Below are 12257 nucleotides of genomic sequence, written 5' to 3' on the forward strand. Positions count from 1 at the left end.
AAATTTGCCAGGGAATTACAGTAACGTTCAGAAGCCACAGTGGTGATAATGAGAGTGGTAGGGAAAGGGTTAAAAGCAAACATCCCAAACAAAAGGATGGACAGTGTTTTCAGTTGAACCCACCATTTGGAGGTTGACACACACATGAGGTAGTTAATGGTCCGAGATGTTCTCCAATGAAGAGTCAAGGAAAATTTATGATGACTTAATTGGGGAAATGAATCTCCAAGACAGATTAATCAAAGGGCGAATTTTTTCAGCACAGAATAAGGGACAATCACCCAATTTAGTATCCTCTCAGTTTCAATAAGCTCAGTATCCTTTCAGTTTATTTCCTGCGGAGCATGAAGAAAGCTCACCTCTGTCCCAGGATACTGGACTTTTACCGCTGTACCATTGAGAGCATACTCACCAACTGCATCTCAGTGTGGTATGGCAATTGTCCCGTATCAGACCGCAAAGCACTCCAGCGTGTGGTGAAAACTGCCCAGCGGATTATCGGCACCCAATTGCCCACCACTGAGAACATCTACCATAAACGCTGCCTGGGCAGGGCGAAAAGCATTATCAGGGATGCATCTCAGCCTAACCATGGACTTTTTACTCTCCTCCCATCCGGTAGGCACTACAGGAGCGTCCGCTCCCGCACCAGCAGGCACAGGAAGAGCTTCTTCCCTGAGGCTGTGACCCTGCTGAACCTCTCATCACAGCGCTAAGCAGTATTGCATCTGTATTGTACTGTCTCGGTACTTTTATATTTGTGTGCTGTAGCACTTTTTTTTATTCACAGTTATTTTGTAAATAACACTATTCTTTGCATTTCTGGTCAGATGCTAAATGCATTTCATTGGCTTTGTACCTGTACTTGGCACAATGACAATAAAGTTGAATCTAATCTAATCAATAAGCAGCAGTTATAATTTGGGAAATTGGCTTGCTTTACTGAGACTCAAGGACTCAAAAGTCTAATAAATTGCAGATGCTTGTCAGTGTGAATTGAAAGACAATGGTCCTTCTCTGACAGGATAAGATATCAATAATGTCATCTATGTACTTCTTCTTGGTCAATAAATGTTACCTGGGTTTCATCACCTAAATTACAGAGAAAGGTTGAACAAGTTGGGTCTTTATTCTTTGGAACATAGAAGGTTGAGGGGGGACTTGATAGAGGTATTTAAAATTATGAGGGGGATAGATAGAGTTGACATGGATAGGCTTTTTTCATTGAGAGTGGGGGAGATGCAAACAAGAGGAAATGAGTTGAGAGTTAAAGGGCAAAATTTAGGGGTAACATGAGGGGGAACTTCTTCACTCAGAGAGTGGTAGCTGTGTGGAATGAGCTTCCAGCAGAAATGGTTGAGGCGGGTTTGATGTTGTCGTTTAAAGTCAAATTGAACAGCTATTTGGACAGGAAAGGAATGGAGGGTTATGGGCTGAGTGCGGGTCGGTGGGACTAGGTGAGAGTAAGAGTTCGGCATGGACTAGAAGAGCCAAGATGGCTTGTTTCCGTGCTGTAATTGTTATATGTATATGGTTGAATGGCCATTACTATTTTGCCACCATTTTTTTTGCACATCCAGCCACTTCTATGATCTCACAAACTTTTTCATGGAGAATTTTGTTCAGTATTCCCCAAATGAAGGATTTTCTCCTCCGTCTACTTGTAGTCCCTTCCACATTGTAAAGTCAAGAATCATCGTCAATCCTACGTCCCTGTCATGAGAGGTGGAAACAGGCAAGGCCAGCCAACAGGGCTCTGGTGAAGGTGCACAGTCCAATCCCCTGGACAGTGGATACAATGGATTACGGAAATGTTGATGAACTCCAACCAGACCATTGACTTTGAACGGTGGAGACAGGAGGTTATCAATGACCCATACTCCACTATGCTAAGGGCCCAAGAAGACAGGAAGAAGAATTATCTTCATCTTTGATCTCATCACCTCCAAAATGCGCCATCCCTTGAAATTATGACCTATTACGGAAGATTGAGACAATGTAGGTGAAATCTACCCTTGTGCTTTTTCTGTAAGAAGACAAAGAGAAATCTCAACCTCACAACTATTGTCCCAAAAGATTCCAGCGTCCCACATTTCCTTTAATGTGTAGCAATTAGTAGAGTTATAAAAGAAAAACGAGCCGTAAATTGGATTAGACATTGGCTTCATGGAAGAAGCCAGAGGGTGGCAGACATTCATACAGAGAGAAACTCAAAAGACAAAGAATAGGCCGGCATTTGGCGAAGACTGATCTCCTCCTGTCTTAATGCATGATGCTGTATATCGTGCAAGGAGGGAAAATAGGTTTCCTTTGCATTTAGAAGTTTGAATAAAGCTAAGTATACATTTCTACTATGGTCATTTCTGCGTCTCCAATGTAAGTGTGAACTTGGCATTTCATGTTGAAACGTAGAGTAGGCATCCGTTAGTCTTGCGAGACCATGGATCTGCGGCTGGAAAGTCTTCACTCTCCAGGGCGCAGGCCTGGACAAAGTTGTATGGAAGACCAGCAGTTGCCCATGCTGCAAGTCTCCCCTCTCCACGCCACCGATGTTGCCCAAGGGAAAGGCATTAGGACCCATACAGCTTGGCACCGGTGTTGTCGCAGAGCAATGTGTGGTTAAGTGCCTTGCTCAAGGACACAACACGCTGCCTCAGCTGAGGCTCGAACTAGTGACCTTCAAATCACTAGACCGACGCCTTAACCACTTGGCCACGCGCCAACACGGCAGGGTTAGCAGTAACACGGGGGACAGAAAGTGGGAAGGAGGAGTTTCGTAAGTGTTTTCAGGAGAATTTTCCTGGCCAGTAGACTTTTTACCAGACAAGAAAGATGGCATTGCAAGGCATGATCCTAGAGAATATGGAGTGAGTACAAATTGGAAAAAAGATCTAGCAAACAGTGATAATAATATTTGTAAGGATTAAAAGCTGTAAAATATTTAGCATATCCACCCTAAGGTGAAAATGTTAACATTACAAAGACCTTCAGCCAGAATTGCAGAGTGTGTTATCCAGCTCAGTCTCCACCAGTTGTCCCAATATGTCATACGCCTTCTATCTACACCTCAAGGGCTACTGCATGTTGCTCAAGGAAGTTGATCAACCCAACTTTCTCAAGGACAATTAAATGCTTATTCACTCTGCAAGGCCCACATTCCTTGAATGAATATTAAAAGTGTTAGAAAAAGCCCATTTTCCATCTGACGAGAACAGAACAATTCAGTGTAAAGGGAAACCAGTGCTTGGTAGGTAAGACAGTCTGTCACTACCTTCAAATATGGCCCAAGTTGAAGTGAGAGACACTAAGCAGGTCACAGACTTTAATATAAACAGAGTTAGAGGGAAGAGAAAATAATTAACGCTAGGCCAAACAGGGCCGTTAACTAAAAACTCTCAAATGGAAAATGAAGCCAACACTGTGGCTGAAAGGAATAACTAAATATAAAATGAATATCGCTAGTCTTCAGAGTCAGTTGACTCAAAAGTCCAATTTCTCAGGCAAGGCCGAATGCAAGCAGGAAGCGAGACATTGCTGTGCTCTGCTCAAGTCTCGACAAGCACTGTGACAAAAAGAATAGAGTTAGATACTATCACAACAAAGTAATAATTGGCTGACTCGTGCATATTCATGAGCTCAGTTGCCGTATCTGTGGTTGTGACACAGTCGCCGAATAATGTGAGGGCTTTGAAGAAAGGATGGTTTATCCAAAGACTAGCTGTATTACAATGAAGGAGAAAGTTAGGCAGGTGAAGCCCAAATTCCGAATGGTAGGTACATTAATAGACTCCTAGACAATACAGGTAACAGTGTCTTTGTGTTACCTGTACTGTCTAGGAGACTCCTGTGTGGGCACGTGGCCAAGTGGTTAAGGCATTGGACCAGCGACCTGAAGGTTGTGAGTTCGAACCCCAGCCGAGGCAACATGTGTTGTGTCCTTGAGCAAGGAACCTAACCACACATTGCTCTGCGACGACACTGGTGCCAAGCTGTATGGGTCCTAATGCCCTTCCCTTGGACAACATTGGTGTCATGGAGAGTGGAGACTTGCAGCATGGGCAACTGCTGGTCTTCCATACAACCTTGCCCAGGCCTGCGCCCTGGAGAGTGAAGACTTTCCATGGTCTCGCAAGACTAACGGATGCCTTAAAAAAAAAGACAGGCAAATGGATGAAAGGAAAATGGAGGGCTATGTGGGAGGGTGGGGTTAGATTTAATCTTGGACTAGATTAGAGGGTGGGCAACAACATTGTGGGTTGTAGGGCCTACACTGTGTTGTACTGTTCCCTGTTGAACGCCCTATAGTATATCGTGAAACAGACTATGACTTTCAGATGCCAGGTTAAGGACGAGACTGGCTTCATGGTCGAGGACTGATGCTGAGCTTCACAGCGCTCGTGGTCAAATTGCTCACTGCACAGTCACCGGGGCGTTGCAGGCCAAGCAGGCTGGTCCTTTGGACCAGTCAACCCAAAGGGGACTGATGCCCTAAGCAGTGGCATCAGATGTCGGGGCAGGGCCAGCAACTTCTCTCCGGTGCTCCCTTTTGTTATCCAACTCCGTCAAGCGTCTCCAGTCCGACCTACCCAACTGTGGTTGCCTCTCTCCTCAAGCCCCAAAGGTTTCTCCTCCACAATCACAGAATCAGATCTGACATTCTCCTGTGGCACTGCACGGTGAGGTCTCCCCACCTCTTGCCTTGCCTGCTCTCTGGAGGTCAGATCTTCCTACAGGCACCGGGAAGAACAAAGGTGGACCCTGACATCGCAAAGCAGTGCAGGCTCCAAAACACCACGGGTATCCCAGGCCCACAGCTGCTTCCGTTCTGAACCAACCTTCACAATCCTAATCACTACCTCGTTGTAGCAACACTGTAACCACTTTGCTCTACAACGGACTTTGTTCTTTTATCGTTCTAATATTTTTCTTTTTTGTTCAAGTTCAGGTTTAACCATTACATGAATATAGAAAAAACAAAACAACATTGCACAGGTACCAAGGTGCAAAACACACTACCAACAGCCCACAGTACAACTGCATATGATAGTAGAAAGCATACATTTACACAAAAAGAATATAACGCAAGTCCCATGTATAGATGGATGGTGTGTGGGACATTGCCTGGTCCAGCATGTTCTTCCGCCAAGTGAACACCGGAGGGCAGCACCGAGCGAGCGCCGGAGGGCCACACCGAGCGAGCGCAGGAGGGCCGCGCCGAACGAGCGCCGGAGGGCAGCGCCGAGCGAGCGCCGGAGAGCAGCGCCGAGCGAGCACCGGAGAGCCGCACCGAGCAAACGCCGGAGGGCAGCACCGAGCGAGCACCGGAGAGCTGCACCGAGCGAGCGCAGGAGGGCCGCGCCGAGCAAACGCCGGAGGGCAGCGCCGAGCGAGCGCCGGAGGGCCGCACCGAGCAAACGCTGGAGGGCAGCACCGAGCGAGCACCGGAGAGCCGCACCGAGCGAGCACCGGACAGCAGCCCCCCCCAAGCGAACACCGGAGGGCAGCTCTGAGGCAGCACTAGAGGGAAGACCAACAGGATCGACCAGCCCTCAACCCCGCATTTCCACAAAGGCCTCTGCTCTCTCCCACACTATCTTGGTGTCTCTTCTCCTGGGCAGTTGCAACAGGTGACCCTATGGTCCAAAAGGCTAGTCCTCAACACAGCTGAGGCAATGGAGTTCACCTTGCTGTCGGTATCACCAAAGAACTAGTGAACTGGGCTCTCAGTACGTATTCACATTACCAATATCCAACAGGGTCTTGCAATCACAAGAACAACAACCAAGACAATCACTCGCACATTTTTTTTTTGATCGCACATCACCTTGGCACAACAATAGTACACAACATGTCCAGGTGTCAACACAACATTGTGACGCAATAAGTCCAGCTCCATTGGTATCGAGAAGTTCGCTGATGGGAAGACCTGCAGTACCTGACGCAGTTCATAGCCAGCAGTGTCTTGCAATCGTGAAAAAGATACAAAGGATGAATAATTGCACATTTGGTTGGACCCGGAGTGGCTGCTGTGTCGAAGCTCATTACTGGTATAATTTTGTATAATTTATAGTTTTCTTGTGAATGTTGTGTGTCTGACACCTGCAACTGTAACAGTGCTGTAGGTAAGATGTTCATTCCACCGTATATTTGTGCACATAACAATGGACTTGAAGCTGACTTTTACTTTATTCCAACCCTTTCCTCTGTTACTTTTTGTTAGCTTTCCCAGTCATTCAGTATCATCAAGACTTTCGCTGTCCCCCATTCTCTCAACCTGTACACTTCACGATGACTTTGATTATTAAAATTCAATTGCCGCAAAACACAACTCCAATTTATCACGACGACAACCCACTCCCATCACAAATCCCTCCTTAAGAACACCATCCGTGCAAATCCCTGTCGATGACGTTCCCAGCTTGGGAGTAATAGGGAGGAGAGCCTCCTTACGTAGCCTTATCTGGGGGGGGGGGGGAGTCATTGCCTGAGTGGCGATCTCAAACTTTGGGGGGGGATCGCTGGCAGTTTCCTTACCTCAAACCGGTTCAGCTCCACCTTTGCTTCTGAGTAATGGATCTGTGAAGTGCGAGGGTCCCTGGCAGTGGCTTCAGCAGACTGCATCCAGTCATTAAAATGAGAATAGTCCTTCAGCAACTCCTGCTGTAACTGCCATGACTGCTGGATTCTGAGGAATGATGAGAGCAGAGAGAGTCAGTGGGAAAAACCCTCTCACCCATACTATGCGCCTGTACCCGCACGCTAAAGCTGTTACCTGTACTGGGTATCTATAACACTGACACTGTTACCTGTACCACAGACCTGTACTCACACACTGACGCTGTTACCTGTACCGACACACTGACACTGTTACCTGTACCACAGACTTGTACTCACACACTGACACTGTTACCTGTACCATAGACCTGTACCCATACACTGACATGGTTATCTGTACTGGGTCCCTGTACCCACACACTGATACTGTTACCTGTACTGTAGACCTATACCCGCACACTGACACTGTTACCTGGACTGGGCACCTGTACCCACACAAAGACACTGTTACCTGTAGTGGGACCTGTATCCACACACTGACACTGTTACCTGTACCCTCACACTGACACTGTTACCTGTAGTGGGACCTGTACCCACACACTGACACTGTTACCTGTAGTGGGCAAGTACCCACATACTGACACTGTTACCTGTCCTGGGCACTTGTACCCACACACTGATATTGTTACCTGTACTGTGGACCTGTACCCTCACACTGACACTGTTACCTGTACTGTAGACCTGTACCCTCACACTGACACTGTTACCTGTGCTGGGCACCTGCACCCACACACTGATATTGTTACCTGTACCATAGACCTGTACCCACACACTGACACTGTTACCTGTACTATCGAACTGTACCCATACATTGACACTGTTACCTGTACCATAGACTTGTACCCACACACTGACACTGTTACCTGTACCCACACACTGACACTGTTACCTGTACTGTAGACCTGTACCCACACACTGATACTGTTACCTGTACTGTAGACCTGTACCCACACACTGACACTGTTATTGGTACTGGGCACCTGTACCCACACACTGACACTGTTGCCTGTACCATAGATCTGTACCCACACACAGGCACTGTTATTGGTACTGGGCACCTGTACCCTCACACTGACACTGTTACCTGTACTGTAGACCTGTACCCACACACTGACACTGTTGCCTGTACCATAGACCTGTACCCACACACAGGCCCTGTTACTGGTACTGGGCACTTGTACCCACACACTGACCACCTGTGACTCCATTGGAGATTGTCTGTTGTGAAATTCAGATACTTTCACCATTTCCCTTTATCCCTGCCTTCAGAACTTCTTTCAATCAGCACACCAATACTCAATGCTGGCTTTATATCAAGCTGCCCAAATGGTGACACCAATTCCTTCTGTGAACAATGAAACGATTTCACAAGCTGGGCAATGATACAGCGGCTTTGCACAGTAAGGATACAGCTTGCAAACTGGCCACCTCTACTACAAAGGCGTCAGGCACAGCGACACCAGTGCCAACTGCTTCCCCGTTGATCACACTGTTGTTTGTCATTGCTGGGTCAAAATCTTATCTAGCAAGACTGTGGGAGTATGTAATTATACAAATTCTCCAGTTACCACTAACCCCAGATATTGACAAAGCCCGTACCGCCGAGTTCAATGGCTACTGAAACCGATTTAGTATATTTCTGACTGTAATACTTACTTGATAGACCTTTCCAGGGAGTGTAAGCAAACTCCCTTTAGTTGCCTGTTGAGCAGTTTCACTGCTGAGTGGCTGTCTTTTTGCCTTGTTTCTGCATTCCAGCGGTTCAACGGAAGGGCCTCTCTTCCCTCATATCTCTGCATTGCGAGACTCTGCAAAACCTGTCACAACAGATTGGTGGAGACGTCATGAAATGAGCCCTCTGTTCCTGCTAGCAGTCGAAGTGCTGAGTCCAACCCAAGTGCACCGTCCGATTTGCTACGTTCTCCTCGCTCGAGGACAGAGCAAAATTTGTTCCGAACGCCAAGTTTATCTCCCTCCCCACCTCAGAGACACAAGGCATTCTGCGATGCCGGGAATCCAGAGTTACACACACCGGCAAAGTGCTGGAGGAACGCCGCAGGCCAGGCCCCATCTCTGCAGTCGACGTTCCAGGCTGAGACCCTTCATCAGGACTGGAAGGGAAAGGGGAAGACGCCAGAATAAGAAGGTGGGAGGGAAGGCCGCAGCTGATAGGTGAAGCCTGGCGAGGGGATAGGTGGGTGGGTGGGAGAGGGGATGAAGTAAACTGGGAGATGATTGGTGGAAAAGGTGAAGGGCTGAAGAAGAAGCAATCTGATAGGAGAGGAGAGTGGACCATGTGTACTGGAGGGGGTCATGACGGTCACGTGGCAGCAATGCCCATTTACCTGGTTGAAAGACACGCCACCTGCCAATAAGTTTGACCTCTCCTCACCCATCAATGCACACCTAACCATTGGCCCCTTTCAATCAGCCTTGCACTCGACCTCGGGCGATTGGCCTTGGCAATCAGCTTAACCCTGCTGACACCAAGCCATTGGCCTCCCTGCGAATCATCTGGGCTGGATTCATCAGCCCTGCTGCACTATAAAGGAAGCCACCTGTGCTTGACCCTTCCTCTTCTCTTTTTTGCTACCTCCAAGAGACCACCCTGCTGTTGGTGAGTTGTGCATTGAATAGGGTTAGGGGTGTGGGTATCGTCCCGAATATCATAAGAGCCGTGCCCGCACAGAGTCAAGGTGTGAGAGTATCGTATTGACTTTTCCCTTGTATGTGTGTGTACTTTGTTCCCACGCAATTTTATTAATTGTCCGCGTGTGTTTTATTGCTGATCTGACTACTGTCAATTGTGTGCGTGTTGTTTCTGTTGCCATTTTCTCACGTTTGCCTTCTGTAAATAAAATCCTTTACTACCAAGGCTGCGTGTCCAGAATCCTTGTCCGCGGGACTTTCGAATCTGTTTACTCACTTACAACACCATGGGAGAAAGGGAAGGAGGGGGGAGGCAATGGGCAGGTGAAGAGAAGAGAAGGTACGAGGGGAGCCAGAATGGGGAATGAAAAAGGCGACAAGGGGAGTGGGAAGAAATCACTGGAAATCAGATAAGTTGATGTTCCTGCCATCAGGTTGCAGGCCGCCCAGATGGAATATGAAGTGATTAGATTAGATTAGATTATGAGGACATGTAGTCCTCTTTTATTGTCATTTAGTAATGCATGCATTAAGAAATAATATAATTTGTTCCTCCAGAATGATGTCACAGAAACACAAGACAAACCAAGACTTAAAAAAACTACAAAAACCACATAATCATAGCATATGGTTACAACAGTGCAAAGCGATACCGTAATTTGATAGAAGAACAGACCATGGGCACAGTAAAGAAAGCCTCAAAGTCTCTCGAAAGTCTCAACATCTCACGCAGACGGTTGAAGGGAGAAAACTCTTCCGGCCATAAGCTTCCAGCGCCGCAAACTTGCCGATGCAGCATCCCGGAAGCATCCGACCACAGTCCGACTCCGAGTCCGTCCGAAAACTTCGAGCCTCCGACCAGCTCTTTGACACTGAGCACCGAACACCATCTCCACTGAGCACTTTGACCCCGGCCCCGGCAACAGGCAATAGGCAAAGCCGAGGATTCGGGGCCTTCCCCTCCGGAGATTCTCGATCGCACAGTAGCAGTGGCAGCGAAGCAGGCATTTCAGAAGTTTCTCCAGGTGTTCCTCCGTGCTTCTCACGGCCACCTCCATCAAATCGGGATTGTGCATGGCCCCCTACTTCACAAATACGATATCAATTCGGAACGGCCGCGCGCGCCGCCATCTTCTCCTCCCCTCCCTTGCTCGCCAAACTGAGAACGGCCTCGTCGTGGTAGTAGGGGGAGGCCATGCACCGGCATGTTGGAATGGGAGTGGGGACTGGAATGAAAATGGATGGTCACCAGGGAATCCTGCCTGTTGTGAAGGTGCTTGACAAAGCGGCTTCCCCGATCTACGTCGGGTCTCGCAGCTCACAGATGTAGAAGAGGGTGACCCTTAGAGATTCGCAGCTGAAGTATTGACTCACCAGGAGCTAGTAGCCATGATCTAAGCGCCATCCCCCATGGGATGATACTTCCCACCTTTTGCTGACCCCCATTTCCATTCCAATATCTCAAGCACACGAGTGCAATTATGAAGAACGCACAGCAGCACCTTTACTTCCTTAGGATTTTGAAAAGATTCGGCCTGACGTCTAAAACTTTGACCGATTTCTATAGATAGCTGTGTGGTGGAGAGTATGTGGGCTGCATCACAACCTAGTAATGGAAACACCAATGCCCTTGAATGGAAAATCCTACAAAAAGTAGCGGATTTGGCCCAGTCCATCACAGGTAAAGCCCTCCCCACCGTTGGGCGCATCCACATGAAACACTGCCGTAGGAAATCAGGCTCCATCATCAGGGATCCCCATCACCCAAGTCATGCTCTCTTCTCGCTGCGGCCATTAGTACAGGAGCCTCAGGACTCACACCACCAGGTTCAGAAACAGTTATCACCCCTCAACCATCAGGCTCTTGAACCAGAGGGGATAACTTCACTGGCCCCATCGCTGACATAGTCATAGTCATAGACATACTTTATTAATCCTGGGGGAAATTGGTTTTCGTTACAGTTGCTCCATAAATAATAAATAGTAATAGAACCATAAATAGTTAAATAGTAATATGTAAATTATACCAGTAAACTATAAAATAAGTCCAGGACCAGCCTATTGGCTCAGGGTGTCTGACCCTCCAAGGGAGGAGTTGTAAAGTTTGATGGCCACAGGCAGGAATGACTTCCTATGACGCTCTGTGCTGCATCTCGGTGGAATGAGTCTCTGGCTGAGTGTACTCCTGTGCCCACCCAGTACATTATCTAGTGGGTGGGAGATACTGACCAAGATGGCATGCAACTTAGACAGCATCCTCTTTTCAGACACCACCATCAGAAAGTCCAGTCCCATCCCCACAACATCACCGGCCTTACGAATGAGTTTCTTGATTCTGTTGGTGTCTGCTACCCTCAGCCTGCTGCCCCAGCGCACAACAGCAAACATCATAGCACTGGCCACCACAGACTCGTAGAACATCCTCAGCATCGTCCGGCAGATGTCAAAGGACCTCAGTCTCCTCGGGAAATAGAGACGGCTCTGACCCTTCTTGTAGACAGCCTCAGTGTTCTTTGACCAGTCCAGTTTATTGTCAATTCGTATCCCCAGGTATTTGTAATCCTCCACCATGTCCACACTGACCCTCTGGATGGAAACAGGGGTCACCAGTACCTTTGCTCTCCTCAGGTCTACCACCAGCTCCTTAGTCTTTTTCACATTAAGCTGCAGATAATTCTGCTCACACCATGTGACAAAGTTTCCTACCGTAGCCCTGTACTCAGCCTCATCTCCCTTGCTGATGCATCCAACTATGACAACTATGACATGGTCGCACATCTCATGTTCTCTATGTTTATTGTTAATTTAATTATTGTTATCATTTCTTTCCAAGTTGGCGTGCTTTTATTGATTTTGTTATGGCTATTTGGTTAATATTCTATTATGGATTTATTGAGAATGCCTGAAAAAATGAATTTCAGAGTTGTACGTTGCTGATATGTACTTTTATAACAAATTTACTTTGAACTTTTTTTTTGGGGCGGTGGAGGCAG

At 47.6% G+C, this 12257-nt stretch overlaps 1 protein-coding gene across 1 annotated transcript in view; it reads right to left on the minus strand.

The window, feature by feature from the left end:
• Positions 1 to 12257, minus strand: part of LOC140203797 (nesprin-2-like) — a 66873-nt gene that overhangs the window by 45637 nt on the left and 8979 nt on the right. The window contains exons 2-3 of the mRNA XM_072269874.1: positions 8272 to 8432; positions 6535 to 6685 (exon numbers count right to left, since the gene is read on the minus strand). Coding sequence (XP_072125975.1) covers positions 6535 to 6685; positions 8272 to 8414 — 294 coding nt within the window. The 5' untranslated portion in view covers positions 8415 to 8432. The remainder of the gene's footprint in view (positions 1 to 6534; positions 6686 to 8271; positions 8433 to 12257) is intronic.

The sequence above is a fragment of the Mobula birostris genome, chromosome 10, assembly GCF_030028105.1.
Source record: "Mobula birostris isolate sMobBir1 chromosome 10, sMobBir1.hap1, whole genome shotgun sequence".
In the NCBI taxonomy this organism is placed as follows: Eukaryota; Metazoa; Chordata; class Chondrichthyes; order Myliobatiformes; family Myliobatidae; genus Mobula; species Mobula birostris.